The following is a 25,723-nucleotide window of genomic DNA, read 5'->3' on the forward strand; positions in this document are numbered from 1 at the left end:
CGGCCCTGGATGGCACCTGCCGTGGGGCCGCCGTGCCGCGGAGCACCCGGTGCTGGCGGCGGCCGCTGGGACACCCTAGGCCGCCCAGGATTGCCTCCCCTGCGGGCAGGGCTGCGACCGAGCCCGGTCGTGACCCCTCCGAGCCGGCCCCAGGCCCGGCCAGCAGTGCGGGGGCGGTGCGGGGGCGGTGCGGGGATGCCGCCGGCGGCGCTGCAGCACGGAGAGGTCCGCGGGCAGCGGCAGCGGGAGGCAGGCGGCAGCTCCTCCTTCTCCTCCTCTCCTTCTCCTCCCTCGGCCGTGGGGTGGGTTCGGCCGCGGCAGCCGGTGTGCGCTACCCTGCCGTGCTGCGCCGTGCCGCGCCGCCCCCCGTGTGCGATGGCTGGAAGGTGCTGACCAGGGAGCTCTCCCTCTACCTGGAGAGCCAGGTCCGCGTGGGGCTCTTCGGCTCTGGCGTGGGCTTGTCCCTGGTGCTGGGCTTCGGCGTCGCCTACGCCTGCTACTACCTCAACAGCATCGCCAAGGTGAGCGGGAGGGCGGGCGGGGGGGCGGGCTCCGCAGGTGTCCCGCCGACAGGGAAACCGTCCCGGGAAGGTCACCGCGACCCCACGCCCGTAGGGGAGCCGCCGGCCGCCCTTCAGGCGAGGGGATCGGCATCTGGAATGGCTGGGGGGTAGGGTTCTGCGGCCACCTCGTCCTCACACCCGCCGTCCATCCTCTGGAGGAGCCGCTTCGGGGTCCCCGGCCGGCCAAAACCCCGCACGGCCCCGGCCAGTGCAGCCCACCCCCGCCCGCCCCGGGGCTGCTTCCTCCGCGAGGACCTCCGGTGACCCCCGGGACCACCGGCCTGAGGTGAGCGACAGCTCCTGTGATCTGGGAGGATAAGGGGCTCTGGCCTCGTGCGTCCCCAAAATGCAGTTGTACCAGGGAGAGAGCTTGGCTGGATGCCATGGTTTGGAAAGGGAGGTCAGGAACCCTCCTTCCACAAAAAAACCTGACCTATTTGGTTTACTAGCAGGGCAGGTGATAAAGTAATTTTTCTGTCCTTGTACTGCCGTCGGTACCATCCTAAGTACCTCTGGAGCCACTATGGCAGCGTTTTGGGGGCTAGAGCACTCTTGTACATCTTCTCATCAGTAATGGTTTCATAGGTAAATTAGGCAATCGCAAATTACTTGGATACAGTGAGCCTGATCAGATCTAAAGTGGCCCCGTGGTGAGAGCGCCTCGTTGAATGCTTAATCAGCTGAAAATACGCATATCAAAAGGTTTTTGACTGTTGAGGACCTGAGTATTGCCACAGTCCTTCAGAGAACACTGAGAACATAGCCTTCCTCTTCATTGAGAAGAGGGTACTTGATTTTGGTCACAGGAGAAAAAAAGAAGTGAGGATGTGACACTACTGCACTTTATATGTAACGGTTTTCCTCAGAGTATCTGGTTTTGCCGTATGAATGCTTGCATGTTGGAGAGTCACTGTAAAATAGAAGTTTAAGAAATATGATTGCTAAAACATAAGATATTAGCTATACAGAGATAGCTAACATTAATTGGTATACAAATGGAAGCTGTAAGGAAATTCTCTGCATGCAGAGCATTATCAGAGATGAAGAACCGATGCAGTCTTGTACTGTAGTATGAGATAGAAGGAGAGTGTCCTACCAGGTTAAAGTAGGTACTGCAGGTGCACGGTCAAAGTGCATGCACGAATTAAGTGTTATTGCTGTGCAGACCAAGAAAATGGACTTGGTAAAATCTTTCTCACCTACCGAGAGATGGTGGGGTTTTGATTTGTCAGTGAAGATACAATGCTGGTAAAAGTAGAGCTAGATCAGTATGTTATTAGAAATAGGTAAGGGGTCCATTATGTTTAGTGGGTTTGGTTTCACTTTTCCGTCGGGCATCTTGGCATTTCATTTGATTTTCATTTTCTTTTCTCTTTACCATGGAAGGAAAAAGCATTGCAAATGATTTTATGAAAGAAATCAGTTTACTCAGAGAGGATTTAAGCAATTGTTAATTTCTTTCTTTATTTGTTTTTTAGTTTATTTTATATGAATGCCTATGCCTGACTGTAGTCTCTCTTCCTAGAAACCCCAGCTGGTGGCCAGCAATGACCGCTTCTGCCGCTTTCTCGAGGAATATTGCCCTGTTGTGACAGAAACTTACTATCCCACAATCTGGTGCTGGGAAGGTCGGGTACAGACACTCCTGCGCCCCTTTATCACATCTAGACCCCAAGTACAGTACAGGAAGTAAGTGCCCCTTTTTTTTTAAGTGATTGATTTTCTAGCCAGTTGTTACCTCACTCTGATCATGTCACGTCTACTGTCATTGCTCAAGTTTGTGCTTGTGTGTTTTTGCTTTATGCCCACCTTTACAACTCCATCATAGGCTTGAAACTGTCTTCATCATGGATTCAATATGCAGTAGGTTTAAAAGGTCAGTGTTCCAAATGACCCTATTTTAGCTCAGAGAGTTTTGGAGCACTGAAATATTAGTGACAATATAGAAACTGATGTGGTTATATGTTCACAGGATTACACAGCGGTTGAGGTCAGAAAAGACCTCCAGAGGTCACTTTGTCTGACTTCCCTGCTCAAGCAGGGTCACTCAGAGCCAGTTGCCCCAGACCATGTCCAGATGGTTTTCGGATTTCCCTCAGGATGGTGACTGCACAACATCCTTGGGCAGCCTGTGCCAGTGCTCAGTCACCCTCACATTGAAACTGTTTCCTGATGTTCAGAGGGAAGCTCCTGTGTTTCAGGTTGTTCCCACTGCTTCTTGTTCTGTCAGTGGGCACCACAGAAAGGAGCATGGCTCCATCTTCCTTGCACCCTCCCTTCGTGTATGTAAACGCATTGCTTTTCTTCTCCAGGCTGAGCAGTCCCAGCTCTCCCAGCATTTTCTCAGAGGAGATAGGCCCCAGTTCCTTCATCATCTTTGTGGCCCTTTGCTGGACTCTCTCCAGTATGTCCATGTCTTCCTTGTACTGGGGAGCCTGGAGCTGGACACAGTTCTCCAGGTGTGGCCTCACCAGTGCTCCATAGAGGGGCAGGATCACCTCCCTTGACCTGGCGGCAAGACTCCTAAGCCTCCACAGCCTCCAGGCTGTTGGTCTTCTTTCCTGCTGGCTCATGTTCAACTCAGTGTCCACCAGGACCCCCAAGTCCTTTTCTGCCACGCTGTTTTCCATATAGTCAGCCTCCACCCTGTACCAGTACACAGGTTGTTCCTTCCCAGATACAGAACTTTGCACTTCCCTTTATTGAACTTCATGAAGCTCCTGTTAATCCATTTCTGCAGCCTGTTGGGGTTTCTCTGGATGTCAGCAAATTATCTGGTGTATCAAATATTCTGGTGTTTGAACGCCGTAATTTTGCAAAGGTCATATAGTCACTGTATCTGTCCATTAAACCAACATATTCTACCTTAACCATAGCATGGCCACATTCAGCCTTGTTTTGAATATACAAAACTTCATGGATTTTTCAGAGTAACTTTTACCTGTGGGGTTTATGTTGTGTTCTTTGATGCCTAAATTCTAGGAGGGAAAAAACCCCTTATATTTATTGTTTGCCCTCAGCTGATCTCTCTCACAGAGAAATGAGACTTAGCCTGGCAAATGAGGCATTTGGCACAAGACCTAAGGAGAAGTACTTTTATGCGCCGGAACCTGGATGCAACACAAGTTGTTTCAGCTCTGCTTGCATGGTAGAATAGATTTAGCATTTAGCAGCTTCCCTTAGTTTTAGTAATTAGGGAACATTTCAGTGGCATGGCCATGTCCACTTTTCTAGTCCTTCTTGCATATTTCTATTTCAAGGTATGTGAGGGAAGAAATAATTCCATGGGGCAATGCTTATTTTGCACATTTGAGATTGTGTTGGCAGTACACACCAGCATTTATCTACTTCCTATTACCAAAAAAGGGCAAAGCTGAGCTAGATTCCAACAAGGGTGATTGCCTTTAAAATCTGGAGTAGTTGCTACCAAGACTTTAAAATGAAAAATCAATTGGAAGGTAGGCATACATTTTGGTAGTTGCTACACCAGCTCTCTCGAACAGTGTCTTCATTGCTAGGAAGAGGGAAGATGCTGTATGTTTATAAAAAAGGAATGAAACCTTTTTGTCATTGTTTAGTGCATGCTTAACTTCTTGAGATATTATAATATTTGTTGCATTTTTAACATATATGGCTTAAAAGTGCATTCTAGCAAAGTTTGTGGAGATACAGGGTGGAAGATACAGTAGTATGTGTCTGTGCTCCACATGTTTAAAACATAACAAAGTGCCATCCATTATATATTCTGCTTCTTTGGATAAAGAGGAAAAAAAATGTGTTAAATGTTTATCTCATTGTCCAGTGTGCTATCAAAAGATTCTCAGATGATCCAAAGGAAATCTGCAGTACACAAGCCTTTATAAAACAGAAGGCAGTGCCAAAAATCACATTAGTAACAGGCTTCCAGTACATCAGCAGCAGTTTATAAAAGGCCAGCTCTTCATTTACTGTGAACAGGAATTACTCCACAAATTGACTGTTCTAACTCTAGTCAGCTGTAGGTGTGACTCTTTCTGCATGGTAAACATGCAGACGTGGCACTTTGAGTATTAAAACATAATGAAAAATGCAGAATTCACACCTGGTAATTTGTACACTGCAAGCACTCTTAATAGTGTGTATGTATTTTTCAATCTAATCAGTGTTGTCTTGAAATGTGCCTTTCAGTGAGCTCATTAAAACAGCAGATGGAGGACAGATTTCATTGGATTGGTTTGATAATAATGACAGCTTATATTATCCGGATGCCAGCACAAGACCCACCGTCCTGTTATTGCCTGGCCTGACAGGAACGAGCAAGGAATCCTACATTCTTCATATGATCCATCAAAGCGAAACACTGGGATATAGGTGCTGTTGTATTTCATTGCTAGTATTTTGCTGCTTCTAATAGGATCAAATATAATTATGTATGTGTATAAGATGCCTTCCAAAGGCAAATGAGATCTAAATACAATAGTTTATGTAAGAAAGTGTTATTAGTATTAATAATCACAGTGGAATTATGTAACAGGCAGTACATTTGGAAGGGCTGTTTTAGTATCTACAGATGTGCCTGAGAGAGTGCAGTGAAAGTAAGCTAAGTCTGCATGGGGCTTTCACTGCTGCTTCTTAAATTATGATATCAGCATTTGTGTTAACCTTTACACCTTCTAGAGAAGGAGTTTGTATTCAGCTCCAAGAAAACTTGTATGGATGGGTTGCTATCAGTGGGCCTTGGAGGAGGTCAGCTTCTGAATGCCAAAATTGCTTGATTCAGCAGCCTCAAATTCCTGCGTGCAGAAAGGAGAGCTAGCCTGCTCTTACTGTTGGTGTTTAAGGAGGAGGTCTGTCGCTTCTTAATTGTCACAGTGTAATTTAGTTTTGTTCTTGAGGCTTCTGGTCAGAGTTGGGTAAAATAAGTGGATTAGTCGATGAGTAGACTCCTTTATGTAATCATATTGCTGCTGCTGCTGCACGTCAAAATAAGTTGTCATTGTTCCAGAACCTGTATTTGGAATATTACATTTTGTCTTTGCAGATTGGCTTCTGGTACTGACTATAATAAGTTCTTCAAATATGTACATATGAGGTTTTATGTCTGGCTATCTCTTCTCTGTTTGGAGGTTTGGATAACTGCTTTACTAAATTATAAAAGTAAAGTAGCACTTTGACTGTTCAAAGTACCTTTAAAATCACTTTAAAACTTAGCAGTAAGAAATATCAGAGGTAGCCCTGAAATCAACAACTTGTTACTATTAAGTTTTAAAGTATTCCTGAAAGTAATATCTGCATTTGATCACCTAAGAAAAGAAGGTATAGCATTAAAAAGGAGAGCTTTAGGTCAGATTTCAAGAGAATACTATAATTTTATTTTTAATCAGCAACATTTGAGAAAAATACCAAAAAAAGTATTTTTTCATACCTTTAACTCATCTAAAATATGTATATATTATTTAACAACATTATTACAGGGAGATGGTGCTAGAGTAATAGAAAAGAAAGATTTATTAAGAAAGTATAGATCCTTAAATCATGGTAATACTGCTAGAAGATTCAGAGACTCCCACCAACATGGAGAGAACAGAAACTTATGCTGTACCAGACAAAAAAAATCCCCAAGAACCTGCAACTTAGATGCAGCTCTCAGTATAATTTTGATTTGGCTCATTTCTTGCAATTTAATACAATTATGTAGCTTTGGAGGATGTCTGCACATGGATATCTGACATTCTTTTTCAGAGCACAGCTTAGGCTCAGCCCTGCACTGGCTCATGGCAGAGTGCAGGCAGGACATGTCTGTACCATCTTCAGGTAAACCCTGGGATTCTCACCCTGCAGTTTGACCTTGACCAGCAAATCAAGGAGCTCATATAGAGTCCCACTGACCTCAGTGAACCCAATTTTGCTATAAAGCTTGTTCTACACAGGTCAGGCTCTAGGATCTGTAGGTCTTTAAATGTTTATGTGCTGAACTTATTCATAGAACTGGCTCATTTTTCTTTATGCATTTTCATTTTTTTGTGTGTTTAAGTTATCTTTTTAGTGAAATATACAATGTGTATAATTGAATTTACTGTCTCAATTTTTAGATGCGTGGTTTTTAACAACCGGGGAATTGCTGGTGAGGATCTTTTGGTAAGGATGACTTCTGAGATAAACATCTCTCACTTAAAAGTGGTATATATGGAATCATTTGTGTCTATTTGTACAGCTGGATTTAAATGAGAGAAACTCACAGCATGTGTTGAAAATCCAGAGAAGAGAATCTAGCCATCTGGTAGATCAGTTGTGCCAATATTCATCTTTTATTTTAAAACTCTAAGAGGTCAACTGGTCAACACACAATTTTTCTGAGCGTTTCATTTTATGAAATATTTTCAGTTACTAATATCTGTAACATTAAAAAGAACAATCCTTACGTTTTTCTTTCAAAAAATACTACAGTATATTTTACCATACAAAGCCAAATATAAGCAATTGTAATTACTTTCCCAGTTGCCAACATGAGTTTAAAATAGATTTTGATATGGTAAAAAAGTTGTGCCATTAAAATTAATCCATACTGTGTGTTAGTGAATTAATGAACCAGATTTATATGGATAGCCATATCCTAAAATTTAAATGTGTTCTTGTATTTTTCTCAGCAATTCTGACAGAAACTCAGCTACAGAAGACAAATTTTTGTCTTTGGGACAGACATATCATGTTTGCTCAGAAATAACTGGCCATTCCTCAGATGAAAAAGTCTTGAAGCTAAACATTTTCTGCAGCAAGGGACAAGGCATGATGAAATATTGCTGAATAAGCTTTGTTTCTTCATATGCGATTTGTTGACAGTTCTGCAGCTGGAATGAATGTGCATAATACTTGGTATTGTTTTGCATTTTTTAATCCCCTAGTTTCAAACTTTAAAAAGCTCAGAATGTTTTTTCCCATAATCAGATAAAGCATTTCAATGCAAACATTGCCATGTTAAGAGTAGTTTTCTGCATACTTTTGCAGATGGATCTACAAAGCAGTTTTGTGACACACAAAGTCCTTATTGATGAATTTCTGCATCATTAAGAGAAAAGATCTCTTGTTTGGATGCATTGTGTGTATTTTACCGTAATCGGATTTACATCTTTAAGCTTTATAAGGTCTTGCAGTGAAGCAAACCAGCTGAAATTATCACATTTTCTGCAAAGGGGTTTCTACATTTTAATATAAAATCCCTAGTTAATGAGTTTGCAGCATGGTTGAGCACCGCAATAGAAATTAGTTATGTAAACAGTTCTTTTTCTAGTCTCTTTAAAGATCGATTCAAACTTAAACCAAAAAATAGTTACTTAAAGAATGCTGTTCTCATTGGTTATTGAAAGTTACTGTGAATTATTGCTGTGGAATAATCAAGTATTAGATTGCTCGCAGCCAGTGTCAGCTAAGGTGGTGTTTTAAAATATCTTCATACAATGAGGAGAGAGAGAGAGATGTTAAACTGTCAGGAATTAACTGAAGTTAAAGTGCAAGATGTCTCTCTAGTTCCATAAACTTTTAATCAAATACACTTTCACTTAGAATAGATTAGACCCTAATTGCCAAAAATAATTTATTTTTCCATGTAAACTTGACAATTTGATTAAAATAAAACACATTCACACTGTTTATAATTAATAGGGTGTAAAACAGTGAAGAGTGATTCATGTGGATGAGAACTGGCAATGCAACATAAATGGAAATTAAAAATGTCTTCAATTTTAATTATCCAGATTTAGCTTTTCTTTCAAGTTTTTTGATCTTTGACTTCAACATTTCAATATTTTTGATAAATGTATTTTAAGTAATTAGTTTCATCTCATTAAACTTGTTAAAATCACCCACAAATATCCTGGCTGTTTAACTGAAAACAATTTTAAAAACCGGCCTTGAAATACATTGTTGCTTCAGGCAACAAATAAGTTCCATTAATTCATAATTATGTATTTTTATACTTAGTTTTAATGTTTATACTGAAGTTTGGCAGGTCAGTCACTGCCGATAGTTAAATCAATATCATTAACATGTTACTAACAACTCTTAAGTTAAAAGCTTTCTTTTGCTGTAGATGAAATCTGGACAACACTGTTAGAAAAAAACTTGTTTTACTGTGATTCTTATTGCAGCTAAATGGACTTGTCTCCCCTGTACTGCTCCAGATAGTCCCTCAATTGTGCCTTGTTCCAGATGTCTGTGCAGATAAGGCTAAAAAGCTGTGCTTATCCTTCAGTAGCAGGGAAGGGGTTACCCAAATATTACTGATGCCAGTGGAAGTCATTCCTAGTCTCAATTCAGGATTTACAGAGTTGCAAATGATAGACAAAAAAAGGGATAATATATGTGTTTCATTACTTTAGTTAATAGGATATTTTACTAAATTAGGTAAATGTCACAGGGGAATTTATTTATCTATTTGTTTGGTTGTATTTGATGTAGAATCTAAATACTGGTTACTTTTTAAATGCTGGCTGTCAGAACTTGAAATCTAATATTTTCTTTTGCATTTGGATGTGGGTGAAGATGGTAAAATTGTCATTATAACTTCCTTTTCTGTAAATCGCAGCCTTTATGATATGTTTCCATTTCCTCAGGGTATTTTAAAAATATCAGTGCCTATCTAGTTCTGATCTAGTTCTATCTAGTTTAGCTCACTGCTCTCTGTTCAGATTTCATCTAATGACCTGGAGGTTGCAGATGCTGAAGATATCTGTCATCTCTTTTATTTTGTAATGATAACATGTATAACTTTTTGTCAATCTACTCGTGAAACGCTCTGGGTTTGTATTTGCCACTTAGCAAAGCTTCATGATAAATGCTAAATTTATCTTGTTATATAAATGATCCACTGTTCAGTTTGCTTTGCCCTTAAAGGATAATACAAAAGCTTATGATGGCATTTTTTCCCCCTCTTATAGACACCAAGGACTTACTGTGCAGCTAACACAGAGGATTTAGAGGCCGTTATTCATCATGTACACAGCTTGCACCCCTCGGCTCCGTTCATGGCAGCAGGTGTTTCTATGGGAGGGTAAGGTTATGTAACACAAGTCTCAGCTTAACTGTGGTTGTAAAATAAGACTGTTGTAGCCTTTTAAATTACTCCTCTGCAATACTTGCATTACTTACTGAACTGCAGCTAACTTGGGTCTGCCTCCAACAGTCAATATGCAGAAGACTTTCAGAAAGTTCTTGATGTCTTTGAGCCTTTCAGCTCTGTGTCAGGGAAGGTCAAAATTAGCCAACATTCAAAAGTTAGAGGGGGGTGGAGAAAGACAGGAAACAATGGCAGAGAGATTGACAGCCAAATAGGTAGGCAGTACAATCTTTGGAAACTATGGAGGCTGTCTTTGGAACAGAGGGATAAAAAATAGGAACTAGAGCTAATATACCATGTTTCATAGCAACCTATGAAATGACAAGATTTGTCTTCACTCTGTTTGGGTTCTGCAGTGTGTGGGTAGATTAGGCTGGAAGAGATGTGGGTATCTGCTCTGTCTGGTTCAGAAGCAAGAAGTAGTATTGTTATTGAAACCAGTATGGGTTGATAGAGCATGTGGCATTAAGACTTGCTGTGTCCTGGCTGCTGTCCAGAAAGCACAGCTAGAACAGACAATGATAGCACAGTTTCTCAGAAAAAAAATCACTGCTAGAATCTAGAAGAAATGTTCAGGCAGCCTATTTAAGAGAAATCATAGAAGAGGAGAATTTTCATTAGAAATACTACAGACACAGTGGTAAAGTCCTGAGACTTCCCACTCTCTGATAAATTTTATGGAGGGTGGGCAGATATGGCCCTGTATATTGACATTAATCTACTAATGAGTTGTAGGAGCTTTGGGATAAATAATGTTTGTTCAAGCAATATAGTTATTGATAACCAAATAATTAACTTGGAAGCTTTTAAATCAGGCCAATCCTTTCCATTCATGTTACAGGGATTTTGCAAATGTCTTCAGTATGAAGACATAAATTTTCTCCAGTATGTGAGAAATTTGCTGGGAAGCCCAAAATTTGGCACAGTACTCCAAACACAGTCTCATAAGTGTCAAATACAGGAAAGAAATAATTTCCTCAGACCTGCTCATTGTGCTCTTACTGACAAAGCACAGCATATCGTTAGTTGTCTTCATTGCTGCAAGAATGCGTTGTTCTATTTGCCCAGGTCTTCTTCAGCTGCTCTCTGTCCTGTCATTAGTCTTACTTAGGTGCTGGACTTTGATTTTTCCTGTGTCAAACTTCATGAAGTTTCTGCCAACTCATTCTGCCTGTTGAGGTCCCTCAGAATGTCAACGTTGTCTTCCAGTTCAGCAGCCGTTCCCCACAGTTTGAGGTGCAAGCTTCCTAAGGGTGCATTCCATCTCATCATCCAGTTAGTGAAGACTTACTTACACAGTATGGGCCCCATTACTGCCTCCTGAGAAACACTACTAGTATCTGGACCAACCACTCCAGTTGCACTTCAAGTTCCTGATCACAACTCCCAGAGCCTAGTGGTCTAGTTGGTTTTCCATGCATGTTGCAGGTCACCTATTCAAACCATGCTCCTCCAATTTGACTATATGGAGACTGTCAAAAGACTTGCTAAAGTCAAAATAAGCAACTTCCACTCCTTTGCCCTAATCAACGAATGATCAATGAGCTCATCGTGGAAGGCAATCAGGTTGCTCAGGCATGCTTTGTCCTTGATAAATCCATACTGGCTGTTACTAGTCAGCTTCTTTACCTTTACATGCTTAGAAATGGCTTCCAGAGGATATTCCCAAAGGGCTGTGGTTAGGCATTCCAGCCTGTATTTCCTCCTCCTTGCAGTTCTTGTAGATGGGTGCTTCTTTTTTCCAGGCATGAGAAATATTCAACAATTGCCACAACCTTTCAAAAGTGATAGACAGCAGTCTCATGATGACATTGGCTACCTCATGGAGCTTTGGTGCACTTCAACTGGTTCCATTGGCATGTTTATGCCAGGTTTGCATAACTGGGCCCTAATTTGGGCCCTAACTTAATCTTCTGCTGCCATTCTCCCATACTCTGCCACTAGGCACAGTGACTTGGTAGGCCTAAGAACCGAGCTCAGCAGTAAAGACAGGGAAGACAGGTAGCCACTCCTTTTTTACAAACCTTTAGTCAGTAGGTTCCCTGCTCCATTGAATAGTGATCCCAGGAAGGACAAAAGGCTGGTCAGCCTACCTTCAGTTCTTTGGAAAGATCCTCTGGAAGCCATCTGCAAGCACACGAAGGATAAGAAGGTGACTGCATTCATCAAGGACAAAGCATGCCCAGGTGATTTGATTGCCTTCTGTGATGAAATGACTGGCTTCAGTGATGAGGAGAAAGAAGAGGATGCTGTTTGTTCTGAGTATTTTTTGTATCAAAAGATTTAGAGAAGCCTTTCTTGTTGCAGAAACCTTTCTTTTGTAGTCCAGCATATCCCTTGCTTGTGGAGGCTTACAAGTGGGACTCGATGATCCTCGTGGGTCCCTTCCAGCTCAGCACATCCTGTGATTCTGTGATAATCTATACAGGACAGATTTGTCCAGTTAAGAATTAAAATAAACATTCAATTCACAGACATATAAATGTAAATTAAAGGCCACTTGTTCTATTGATCTTCAATATGAATTGTTTTGGAAAGGGACTTCATTTTCTAACATAAAGATTCCTAAACCTTCTCCCTATGACATACACTCTGTGCATTCTGTTAGAGAAGTGGATTCTTCTACTACTGCAACTTTTTTTTATTGGTTTGTTGGACTGCTGTCTTATGATCTGCTAGGTAGTGCACAGGGACAAAGTCTCTGTGATAGCAGGCTGGTTCATGATGTCTTTGCTAAAGGTTGCTGTCTTCTAAAGTACAGAAGATGAAGCCAAGGTACAGAGTCTTGGTGGTCCAGGGAGCTATATTAACAATTAACTGTAATGCTTTGTGTTAAGGGCTTGGTATTAGAAGGGTGGTTGTAAACTTTGAGGTCTCAGGCAGTAAAGAAAGACAGCTTTTCTATTAGTATTTTTCTTTTACAGTGTCCTGCTATTTTATTTTTCCTACATTTGAAGGGTCAGATACTTGTGAACTCTCCCGTTTTTCAACATAAGTATACATTAGCAGTAGAGACTGTAAGTTGCGATTGGTCAGAAAGACAAGACCTGAGTCATTTATTTGGCTCGTAAGTTTGTTTCTCTAGTTTCATTCGTTGTCCAACACTTCATTCTTTACATACTGTGTGTTATAAAACAACTGTGTTCTCTCATGTGTGTGAGGTGGGGTAATGGCACTACCTTCAACTCAAGAGACTTCTTCATAGTGAGAAGTGCATTTTTCAGGCACATTTATCAGATTTAACACATCAGGAAGACCAAGGCCTTTTAAGATGGTAGAACTTACTAACAACTTGGGAATACCTGTTCCATGAGTAAGAATCATTTGTTTGACCTTTTCATCCCTTTAGTGATATAAATGAGACTAGTACATCTTTATTTCTAAATGCATTCCTACCCACACCCTATACAGTGCACCAGTCTCCTCTCTGAGGAGAAAGTAAACTTCATGAGTCATGTGTTGATTACATTGACTACCTTTTAGCTGTATTAGGCACAACTTTAGGGCTGATACAAGAAACTATTGAAAAACAGGCAAAAAGGTGGCTGACTTATACTTACTCTAAATTGAAGCAAACAATTTGATAGTATATATGTTTCTGTTTTTCATTTCTGTTTGTAGCATGCTTCTTTTAAATTACCTGGGCAAAACTGGCAGAGACACTCCTTTAATGGCAGCTGCAATTTTCTCTGCGGGTTGGAATGTTTTTGAATCTGTAGAATCTCTGGAGAAGCCACTAAACTGGCTTCTTTTCAACTATTACTTGACCACTTGTCTACAGTCCTCTATCAGCAGGTGAGTTGCCTTCTGAACTACTTAGAAAGGTGGAAGGATGTTAGTATGAGATCTACAGCAGGTATAATAATCTTGGCAAAATTAATGCTGTAACAACACTTTGCATAGCTGTTCTGTGTGCATTCTTCGGTAAGTTTTGAAGTCAAAAGGATCTTTGCAAGAAAGATTGTCATCAATATGGCTAAATTTATCTGCTTCTCAAGGGGCTCAGCACAAGCCCAGTGTACTTCTGTATTTATAGATGAAGTAAATGGATTTTTAAAATTTTTAGACATGCACATATTGACTTAGGAGTATATATGTATATATACTAATTCTTTTAAGTCAATGCTGACTGCAAAAGCACAGAAAGGGCTAGTTCATCTTTTGCTTTATAAAACTAGAGTGTATTTTGTGTTCTCAAATATCAAGTTCTCTTATCTATGGCATTTTTCTCATGGCTTATGCAGACTTTTACTATGTTGCTAGATGTGCCTGCATATGAATGAATAATTCTTCTGCTTTTGGATTCCTGACAGATTTTTATTATGATAGAAAATTAAAAACAAGCATGTTCTTGTTAGAAAGTTACTTCTATAATGTACCTGAAAAGCAGAGGACTTCTACATCTGTTAACACAACAAAAAACAAGCCCTCTGATTTTTCTCTCCTTCTTTTTAGGCATCGACAAATGTTGGAGAAATTATTTGATATGGATCTTGTGATGAAGGTATGTGAGAATGTTACTTCTGCTTTAGCTGGATGCTGTTTTCAAAATGCTGACATAGTTCCCTATTTGAATTCTGTACTTCAGGCTAGAACTGTTAGAGAATTTGATAAGCAGTTCACTTCAGTCATGTTTGGCTACCGTTCAATTGATGATTACTATGAAGATGCTAGTCCATGTCGCAAGCTGAAGTCAGTAGGAATTCCAGTGTTATGTCTAAACTCTGTGGATGATGTTTTCTCACCAGGTCATGGTAAGTTTAGGCTTTTTAAAATATATTTATCTGTATATGCAGTCATTAAGACAAACTACATAGGTTTGAGAATGAACTCAGACCTATATGTAGAGGTCTATTAAATGTGACTTGTACATAGGATCAAAACTTCCACAGATTTGCAGTTTACCTAAGGTGTAAGACACATATAAAACAGCTGATGATGGAGAGACCTGATTAGTACAAAATGCAAAAGTATATGGGGTGGCCTCATTAACCATTAATGGAATCTTTACAGTCAAAAGAAAGAAATATGCATATTTAGGGTGTGAGTTATCTCACTGTAAGGAAGATATCAGATGTAGTACCCTCTCAGAAGCATCCATTTCTATTCATCAAGTACAAAGAGAACCTAGGAAAAGGAACTCAGATTCAGGTGTCTGGATTGTAGACTTTCAGAGTTCCATGCAAGTGAAAATAAGTTTTTTATTGCTATTTTTTAATCAGTCCCTACAAAGAATATCTGGAAGTCGCTTATGTTTCAGATGACATGAAATTCTCGGCTGTTGTTCACAGTGCCACCTCCAGTGCCTGAAAATTAAAAGTAAGAAAAAATCTAAGTTAGCATGTAGGCCAAAATCTAGGGTAAGGGAAGAGATATACACAAAGTGAGCTCCTAGAAGGAGGCCCATTGAAATTAATAAGAATCTAACTAGAAGATGAACCAGCAATATTAGCTAAATAACTGGCTGAAAACTCTGTTTTCCATTTGACTTCTGTTTTCTGCCAAACACGTGATCATTATGAACATTTTACTTTTGCTCTGTAGATCAAAGCCATGTTGCTACCTATCCTAAAAAGATATGCCAGTTCCTGCAGTTTGTGTGTTGGTTATAGTGTCTGAGAAGAGAGGTGGAACAGAAACTAATGTAGAGGAAATCCAGTAAAATGAACAGCTGGTTGAGGCAACAGTCTTCAGCAGTGAACACCTAACACCTTTAAAACTTAGTTAAGGCACTTGATTTATTTCAGGGAAATTTTCTTCTGCCACCACAAGTGAAGTGAGATTCTTGCACAGTGAGTCATGAAACCAATTTAAGCAGGCAAACATATTAAGCAAGTGGAAAATGAAGGAATTGGAAGAGACTCTTTGTGTGTTGTACTGTTTTATCTGCGTGCAAATGTACAACATATACGGAAACATGCACACGCGTTACTGTTTATAGTTCGAAGACCTGTTAGAGACAAATATGACATGAAGAGAAAAAGACCACTCCAGTAGTGTGCACTAGAAAAAAACAGTCTGATTTCTTCTCCTCTTGAACAAAAAGCATGAACAATATAAAGAGGTGACAGCCATCTAATATGAAGGAAAAAATGGTAACTCTGGATTACCCAAACTACCTATCCCTTACATTGGCTGAAACAGAGGCTTAAAAAACAGTAAGATCTGAGTCAACACAGCAGTATTATTCCAGAATACTACATACACCTTTAACAATTTCTGGTTCAAGAACTTTGTGAGACAGAATTAGTCCCTTTGTATTTACAAGCCTCTGCGGTTTATTTTTTTTTCCTTGAAATTGGACAGTTGCAAGTTCTCTTATAAGCTTGTAATGGCCTGGAAATAAGAATGGATGGGTGACCCTAAAATCTATGTCCAGATATAAAATCTGACTGGTGACTCTGAAGATAATATTTTATGGGTCTTGTGACCCTGGGGATAACTTTCCCCATCATACTGCAAGGTGGGTGATCTGTGCCTTGTTTCTTTCATGAAGTATCTGAGAGAGGGAACAATGGCTTCACCTCTATGCTTAGCTCTAGCTTAGTTTGTGGTTTGTGTCCTGCAGTGAAATAGTAACTGTGGCAGGAGTAAGCTACCTAGTTAGCATGGTAACAACAGCAGTGAACCAGACAGTGTGCCTCTGTCCCTTTTCCAGCCTATTATCACTGAGACTGGGACATTTCTTAGCTAGATGAAAGCTAGTACAGATTCTCCAGCCCCTTTTAATTTTAGAATACAGCCCCAGCTCTCAAGAGCCAAGTATTGATCCAATCCCATGAAACTCAATCTGAACCTTAGAAAACTTTTTTTTACTGTGAGAGTGGTCAAATAGAGAGGCATAGAGAGATTGGGGGATCTCCATCTATGGAGATAGTCAAAACCTCACTGGACACAGCCCTGGGAAACCTGCTCTAGGTAACCCTGCTTGAGCAGGGGTGTTGGACTAAATGTCCTCAAAGAAGTCTCCTACAGCCTCAAAAGTTCTGCAACTGTGTAGTTTGACTAGTCAACAGATGAGTGCCCTAAAGTACAGCTGTAGCAGATCTTTCCACCCTTGAAGCTGTTTTTAAAAGTAACACAACTCTTGGTGAACAGTGAGATGGTTGCTTGTGTAAGATTAGTATCAAACCTATTATGAGAATGCCTTAGAAGTCTCGCAGTGTAGAGGGAGGTAAGGTAGAGCACCTGCACCTCTGAAACAAGAAGTGTTAGAATCTGTTCTAATGACTGTCCATCTTCTCCTAAACTCTGACCCTAAGCAACCTTTCTCCCTGAAAATATTTGTGTTGTTAACCATTCATTTGTTCCTTGTTCACAGAGTTAATGCTGTTAGCCGTAACCCTTTGTCCTTGTGGTGACTAGTTTCCCTTAGAAAGGGCCACCAGGCAATGTTGATTTACGGCTAATAGTACTTCTGTGTGTCTATCTTGGGCTCCTTTTTCGTTTGTGCTGGGCACCCTCAATGTGAATCCTTGTACTGATAGGAGACACAGAGCACCCTGATTAGCAGCCTAGGGTTTATATCTGCTGCCATTAGTTACTGGAGTTCATTCATCTTGACACTTCTGTGAACTGTTTTATGTTAGCAAACATAAAGGGCTGGTGTTACTCTTGGAAGAGATTTTATTCTGGCAACGGGCTTGTTTTTTTCTGACTTAAAAATGTGTGGACACATGTAAGCCTGTCACAATCAGAGGTAATTTCCACTCACAACTGCATAATGGACTCAAAGCCACAAAATTCATTCTCATCCAGACCCCAGCCTTTTACTGACTTTGGGAACTGGTCATTTCATTCCTCATCTCTCCCAGTAATACCTACCAGCTTTTAAGCTACCTTCCACCTCTGTTGTAGATAGCTGTAGTTTCCAAGAGCTGGGAAACAGGCCTAGAAAACTCATCAGGGAGAAAGCCGTGCCAGAATTCCTTTGTGTTTAAATAGTCTCCATAAAGCCAGACACATCTATCTTCCTGTAACAGAGCTTGAGGGATACAAACCCAAGTCACTACACAATGTGGACCTGAAGTTCCCTTAAAAAGTGCAGAGGCTGCCTCAGTTGCTTCTTACAACCTGATCATTTCTTCTCATGTACATTTTGGTACGCTTTGTACTTCTCAGCAGTTATTTTTAAATATATTGTGAAAATGTACCATTAGATCTCAATCCAGTATTAGGAAGAAACAATTAATTTGCATTAATTAATAAACATTAATTTCCTTAATGTTGCTGTTTAAAGTTCATAGAGCTTGGCAGCTGATGTATCTGTAGTTTTAATTCTGGAATGCAGTTCTCATATTGCATAATACTAACTAATAAAAACAAATGCCTTCTTCATTGCATGAAACTTCTCTCACCATAACTAATTTAAACAAGCCATTGTTGCAGGAAATATGTAATAAAACCAAGTCAAGCCCTTTTATTTTGTAAATGTGAAAAATAAATCAGGAAGATGGAACAATAGCATTCATTATCAGTGTCACGTTTAACTTTTCATCCGAAGTGGCATTTTTCTCCTCAGAAACTTTATGCAGTGTATTAGGCATCTGACTTAAACTTCACTATACTAATGCCTAGCTAATTGCTGCTAGTGAGCATTGTGCCTGAGCTGGAAGCCTGCCCTTGAAGCTAGGTACCATGCCAGCTCCCTCCTGATCCACTGTGACAAATAAGTGCATGTCTGAAGCTCAGTTGTACATTTTATTGAACTCTCTGAACCTTTTCTGTTCCTCTGAATCCAAACTTGAAGTAATTGCTCTTAGGTGTTATTTTGCATCCTGTTATGTAAACAGCATATTTGATTGAATTTGTTGGGAGAGACGAAATGGCCAAGGAATGGCAGACAGATAACAATTAGGGTAAAAGTTTAAGGAATAGAGCGAAATCAATCAAAAAATGGAGTGTTTGACAGCAGTGACTTATTTAAGCTTCACAGGTATGTTTTTGTTTTGAATTAAGTAATTCTGCATATATGTATTTACATTGTGGTTCTGTGATCACAAATAACAGACCTGTGCCTGCTGGATCAAACAGCAGTACAAATTTTGGCCAGTAGAAACTGAAGTACAAGGTTACATGCTGACAACAATGAACAGTGGTATCTTTTGGCATGCCATCCTATATCCTAGAGCGCATCACATCCAGTGCTCCATTCATCTGCCCTTTACATTGCAGAATTTGTTCTGTTGCACTGTGTTTTTATTTATTGGATGGCTAACAGTCCCTAGAAGCAGCCTTAAGGGAAGTACCACACCACTGCCAAGCATCATTTGCATTTTGGCACTGGAGAGCAACACAGCATATTCAGTTCTCTCACGAGAAGCTGCAGAGCAAGAAACTCTGCTGGGGAGGAGTTACACAGATGAATAGGGACAACTTCAGGATAGGATGATGGAAGATGACATTTGTGAAGACCTGTGTGGTTTGCACCTTACATGGCACAGAAGATAACTAGCAGCCTAGTGCAGGATTGGTAGGCTTCTAGGAAAGAGCTGCTGTAGCTGTTTGGAGGCAGGCACCACATGGCACCCCCTGCAGTACTGCCAAGCAGTTTAGGAATGAATAACCACCAGCAAACCAATTTGGGAGGTATGGTTATGCTGGCAACCTCTGAATGACAGCTTTGCAGAGGTCACAGTGATCTTTGCCTGTAAGGGGTTTCCCAGCTGAGTTGGCACAACAGAGGGGATATTTATTATCATCTCCCTTCCCATCCCCCAGCAAAACAGTTTCTCTCTACACTTTTGACACTAGTCTGCCAGAATGAGTGTTTGTCATGTCTTTGCACAGTCTTAGCCAGTGAAGAGGTATGTTCAGACCAGTAAGCAGTTGATCCTGAATCCATTAGGACCGATGGAGTTCTCTGATTACTGGAGGTCAAGTCTGTCCCTCCTCACACATTCCTCCCCATACCCTTGCACAAAAGCCTTTTTATTAGTCCCCTCAGTGACCAGGGAGAGAGCTGCAGAATGGTTGTGGAAAGTTTGATTCGTTGCGTGAAGCAGGATTGGGGTTTGTGTCTGATCCCCACTTCTCTGTTGGGATTCTGTTTAACATGGCCCACATGCTACTGCAGGGAAGAGGAGCAGATGGCTTGGTACAGATAAGTGGGCAAGTCCCTATGCAGTTGGCAGAAGCTGACGTGAATTGCAGCCACTCTCTTTGTGCATGGCAATGTGTTCATCCACAGAATCCAAGAAAGGCTGATCAGAGTTTGCTTAGCAGATTAACTCAGGCAGAACTCCAGAGGAGCACTTTCTGAGTCTGAAAATGATGCATGTGTTGGATTGCAAGAAATAATACACTGTTTTCTGCATCTCTTGTTTTCAGCCTGTGCTATTCCTCAGCCTAGGCTTTTACTTCATTGACTTTTGTTTTTAGTCTTGCCTCAGCACTGCTTTCAAAGACTGAGATACTGTATACAGTATTTCCAATTTTCCAGCTGAACAAAGGAAAAGCCAAGGACTTCTTATAGAGGCAGTAAGAAGTGTGGCTCCTTCCACATACTAAAGAATCAGAATCACTTAGTAAATGCTGGAATCTATAAAATGCACACAATTTTGAAAGGAGGGACAAAGTGGAAGAAATGGATAGCACTGATTAGCAAAGAACCTCACGTATTCCGCAAGGGAATCCCCATTGCTCTCTGGAGCCCAGTCTGCGCTCCACCAGGCCACGGCCACGTACCTTATATTATGGGCAGGAACCTTGTAACACACATTCATAAAAGACACTAACCCTGCTACACAGACAGTCGGTTTAGCATTCATACTGAGGCCCTGGAGTGGAACAGAGCATGTCATTCCAGGCACTGCTAGTAAGGACCTCTGAGGCACAGACCGCTCCCCTGACTTTATGGGTCCAGTGCTTCTGCTCTGATCTATTTTAAGTTGCACAGCTGTTCACCACAGTCACTGCACTCAAGCTCTTGTGTGACTTATTCTGGCTGTGGGTCCTTTTTCAGCTAAGGAAGGGGTTACTCTCTGCTCTTACTCTAGTTTGCTCAGAACAAAGGCAAATAGGCATCTGAAGCACACAGCAGTGAGTCTGCCAACATCCAAATGAAAGTAAAGAACATCTATAAAGAAGGTAGTAATATGCAGGGATAGTGACTATTCAAGGATAATGACCTTTGAGATAGCAAATATATGAAGGGGTAAAGGAATAGACTCCTAGAAATAGGAGTGAGTGGGAGATGTCTCTGAAGGAATTGCAGTCAGGAAGGGATGTGGACAACTGGGCCCCCCCCAGACTGAACCTGATTAAAAATCTCACTTCAAAAATACTTTAAAATAATTGAGGAAGCAATAGAGATTTTTTGAATAACTTGCTCCTTTGTGTTGTAGTGTCAAGGCAATTTTACTTCAGCAGTGTATGACTTAAAATGAGATTTATTTTCTTGTGGAGTCATAAGGTTTTTTAGACAACACAGTGAAATTCCTGCTACTCCCTTCATTTTTCTTTTGCTGTTTTTTTTTCTGTCAATCCTGAATAATCAAAAAATCTTTATGATTTTTGTTTTTTTTCTCTTTCATATATTACTTGAAAACTGGAACTTAGTAAGGCATTCTTTACTGAAATGTATTGAGATTTCTGCTTGTTCAGGAGTACATTTAACATACCTAAAATGCCAGAGGAATTTGCTTAAATAACTTAATTTTTATGGATCTGTGGTGTTTGCACTCTTGATATAGTTCCACTGCTATGTCAAGCACTTCATATGGTAACAGGATCATTCCATCACACCAAAACACCATTTGTAAAGTCATATGCTTTCTCTGTTGTCAGTCTGTGCTAGCTGACCTTTATTTTCCTTCACAAAGGGAACTGCTCAGGTGTAGCATTGGTTAAGCCACACATTTATGCATGGTCATAACAGGAGGCACTGAAGCCTCCCCTCCAGATCAGTGCATATCTCAGGTGTCATTCACTGATGGTTCTGAGCTAACTGTAGGCCACCACTGAAATGGCCACCTCATAGAAGGTCTCATCTGACTGTGCCTGCCACCATTCATATATTTGTATTAACACAGGGAACCAGACCAGGAAGCTGAGCAAGAAAACTAACCCAGCAAAAGAAAAATCCTTGTAATACCCATTCTAATAATCTAAATTCTAAATTAAGTAATTTCTAGCAGTCACTATTCAGTAGAGAACCACTAACCTACTGGGTGACACAGAGCAGCTTTCTGTGTCCTTGTACAATTGTTTTCCCTTCCTCTTTTTCTCTTTACCTTGTGTATTAGATTATGAGCTCCTCAGGGAAAAAGAACCATCTCCCAGTGTGTTTGCATTGTGTGCTCTAAATGTGCAGGTGTAAATGTATGGCAAATCAGATGTAATGATAATAACCCGGGATAATCCTTAATATTAGCTGATAGGATATCATACAGACCAAATCTTATTGTGACATTAAAGGTTTTGTGTTTGGAGTCTCATACAAAAAGAATGGGATTTGCAATTAAGGTCCCAGTTCCTCAGCTTTTCCAAGACTGAATATTGCAATACCAGTTAAAAACTACAGGCTTGATTGTCCTTTTACTTACACTGTTTACAGCAAATCCTAAGTATGCATTAACATGGGTGCTGTTTCATCAGTCAGACTGAAAGAAAGGTGAAGCTGAAACTTTTACAGCAGCCAGAAAAAAAAAAAAATCACACAGGTAAGGTCAGTTAATGAGGAAGAGAGAAATGGCTTTTAACACAGCTATGGTTCTAAATCCTGTGATACATTTAAGCTTATGTTCATGTTGTGCCTGTTTATTCAGACATAATATGAGAAAGGTTTAAGAGAAATTATTCAATGTCTGGCATTTCTCAGAAGGATAAGGACTTAAAACTTTTTCCCCCCCTTTTAGCTATACCAGTAGAAACTGCCAAACAAAACGCAAACGTTGCTTTGGTTCTGACTTCGTGTGGAGGCCATATTGGTTTTCTGGAAGGAATATGGCCAAGGAAGTGCACTTACATGGACAGAGTCTTCAAGCAGTTTGTGCAAGCTATGTTTGAGCACGGAAATAAGATCTTAAGCATGTAGCTTTGGACCACTAGTATAGCACAGTGGCACATTCTGACAAGGGCAGTTAAGCTTAGTGCACAAATTTTAACTCCTGTAAGCCAGCAAATGGATAAAGTCCATTACTACATGCAAAAATATTTTTGCCTAAGATTTTGTAGCAAAAAACTAAATATTATGTTGTCACTTTTATATTTATTTTTAATATGCCTTACTAAGAATGACCTTAAATGAAACAGCATTCTGCATACATCAAATTGCACTTAACCAAAACTATCAAGTAGAGAGAGTATAATTCCTCAGGATTGTAATTTAAACCAATATATATTTAGGAGACTTAATTTAGATGGCTTTTAATATTAGAATGGCAACACTCAAAATAGCTTCTATTATCCTGTCACTCATAGTACAAGTTGGCCCATTCCTTAGGGCACCGATAGTGAAAATCTTAAAATATGAAAACAAAAGGAGGGAACAAAAAGAAGCACCGATTCTGCAAATAAATCAAAATTTCAGCATGTTATTCCATAGCATTAGATTGATACCTGCTTTTGCTGTTCTGCCCTGAGAATATTCAGATTTAGGGCTGGTTATTGTTTTTTAGACTATGTCAATGCCATCCTTGTCTTATATGATTATTTTTTAAAGAGCTAATTTATAGTGTTTACATATAACCAAAATATTCCTTTAAAACAGTACTGTAATAACTTATGTAATTAAAAGACATCATGCATTTCAAATTTTATGTAAACGTGGGTGTTGTCATATAAGTAATACATGCTTCATATAACTGGTAAACTTGATGATTCAACCTGCTATGTTTATATTACCCTGCAAGAACATTTCAGTTTTAAAGAATAAACATTAGAGCATTGGGAAATTATTATATAATCTGCTTTAAATTAAAAAAAAAAAAAAATCCCAACCTTTTGTCTCTGGTACTGTTTCATATCATTTCTGAAAAAAATGCAACAAACTGTTGGGATGAAGGTCAAAGTCCCAGCTCTGGTTTGTTTATTTGATCATTTTGTCAGCATTCTGGCAGTAGGTTGTCAAATCACTGAAGCCACTGCAAACCGATTTCTGCCCTCACAGCTTATGGGTCTGTGAGGTTGGCCGAGGTATTGCTGTTCTCCTCAGCCCTGACGTACAGTGACAGCCAACGTGGGCCTGTGAGGAAAAAGGACAGTTGGACAGAATATATTCTGAAACTGTTGGGAAGTCCAAATTTAGGGCATGCTAAAATTTAAACAAGGCTCTTAAGCGGCTTCTATGGAGCTCCTGCCTTCTGCTGATCACTGATTTGGGCCCAGCCACACAAGAGAAGTCAGCAAAGATGCCTCTGCATTTTTATTTTTATCTTTTGAGCGGGGTCAGTACAAGAAGAAAATGCGGCTAAAAAAAGCAAGTCAGGTCTTTTGTCTCAAGCAGTACGTGAACACTCCTCTTGCAAGGCATGTTTCCTAGTAACAGCAAAGGAAGAACAAAAATACTTTTTGTCTTTAGAAAAAGAAATTGGGACATGCTATACGAAAGCTGTTTCATAAGGTGGACGGTTGAATTAAAAAAAATGGAAAGTATTTTAAAATTTTGACTTTTAAGACAAGTGCTGGTCCTTGCCCAGATAATGAACTCTTATTTTTTCTTTAATAAGCAAAATGAGAAAAGTGACTTGCAAAAGCAAAATGAAATTTTGTGCATGCTACTACAATACATGAAATCAAGCATATTAGTAGGGTGCCTTATTTATTCTTGTATTCATTTCCAGGTTTTATGTTCATGCAAAAACAATGAGCAATAAATAGTGTATTTAGCATTATATTTGTAAAATTGTTGGGGTACAGTACTGTTCAAAACTCACCATCAAGTATGAATGAAAATAAAACCACTTACATTGAATCACACCTTACTGTTTAAATAAAAGTACTATGATTAATGGCAGAATTTCTGTCTCTCTGCATTGTCTTCATTTAGGTCCAATCCCACATACAAATCCCCATCTGTAAAGGTGTATCTGACAAAAATCTGTAAAGTTGGTTTCTTTCCCCCTCAAATATCGAGTGTTTTTCCTTATAATCTATTAGGGAAAATGCATTGTTAGAAATACAGTGTACAAAGTGGTAACAATCCAGTTTTACTATGGGTATCTTCAAGCTTTCCCAGTCAGATTTTCTGAAACAAATAATGCGGTCACTTACCTCAGATCTTCCAAGGGACACACAAGCTAGAAACAAGTGCCATAAATATTTTTGCTATGCAACATCTGTGTACCTTGTACACAGAGTTTCAGGAGTGAGACAAAATTCACAATGTGCCCTCTATTGAAAACAGTGTGAATTTACAGGGTCTTAATTTGGCTTTTCATGTGATCTGAGTATCCATTCATCAACAGGAATATGAAATGTTGAAGGTGGGAGGAAATTGTTAGTTATCATTGTACTCATCTCTGGAAAGGTAGAGTAGAATGAAGATGAAATTCCAAGCCACAAGGGCTGCAGACATCTATGTCTTAAAGAAAACTTTCTTCCTAATTCAGAACCTTATAGTAGCTGAAGTTGGCAGGGATCTCTAGAGATTGTCTAGTTCAACCCTCCTGCTTGAAACAGGACATATTACAAAAGTGCTCCAGAACATCCACCTCTTCTCACTTTGCCCTTGGAGTCAATGCATGGTACTGTTCTTTTTATCTGTGAGGCCTTCAGTCATCCAAGAGCCACCTGTGATCTCAGCTGTCTTAATACCAGACCATAAAGAGCAAAGTTTTAAGGCATAATTTATTATATCCTCTCTTGGCGAAAAAAAAAGAGAGAACCGAAAATTTGAAATAGCAAAATATGGTCCTATGATTATATACAGAGAAACTAACCCATGGCATATATTTCACACAACAGAAGAATAAATGCTCTTTTTAGAAACCCAGGCACATAACAGAAGAGTTTAAAAGACTTAGCAGAAAGGGCTATGGAGGACAGTCTACAACTCCACAGGAACTGGTGTCAAGAAAATGCCAATAAAGCAGCAGTGACTCCAGGCAGGTCAACATGGTCCAGTCAA

The 25,723-nt window shown here is 40.0% G+C and overlaps 1 protein-coding gene across 1 annotated transcript; it reads left to right on the top strand.

The window, feature by feature from the left end:
- The first annotated feature begins 9 nt into the window (after positions 1 to 9).
- On the top strand, positions 10 to 24,610 carry ABHD3 (abhydrolase domain containing 3, phospholipase). The gene is made up of 10 exons (XM_032680371.1): positions 10 to 32; positions 110 to 521; positions 2,089 to 2,252; positions 4,731 to 4,913; positions 6,635 to 6,680; positions 9,476 to 9,588; positions 13,276 to 13,449; positions 14,110 to 14,158; positions 14,243 to 14,408; positions 22,512 to 24,610. Exons 1-10 carry the CDS (start codon positions 10 to 12, stop codon positions 22,688 to 22,690), a joined length of 1,509 nt encoding a protein of 502 aa, XP_032536262.1. The 3' UTR covers positions 22,691 to 24,610.
- The last annotated feature ends 1,113 nt before the right edge of the window (positions 24,611 to 25,723 follow it).

This window comes from Chiroxiphia lanceolata, chromosome 1 (assembly GCF_009829145.1).
Source record: "Chiroxiphia lanceolata isolate bChiLan1 chromosome 1, bChiLan1.pri, whole genome shotgun sequence".
In the NCBI taxonomy this organism is placed as follows: domain Eukaryota; kingdom Metazoa; phylum Chordata; class Aves; order Passeriformes; family Pipridae; genus Chiroxiphia; species Chiroxiphia lanceolata.

Bases quoted from the DNA above. Each gene is read 5' to 3' on its own strand.
- ABHD3 (XM_032680371.1), top strand. From the start codon at position 10: ATGGCACCTGCCGTGGGGCCGCC. The intron at 2,253-4,730 runs GTAAGTGCCCCT...TGTGCCTTTCAG, and splicing joins CCCCAAGTACAGTACAGGAA to TGAGCTCATTAAAACAGCAG. The intron at 6,681-9,475 runs GTAAGGATGACT...CCCCTCTTATAG, and splicing joins TTGCTGGTGAGGATCTTTTG to ACACCAAGGACTTACTGTGC.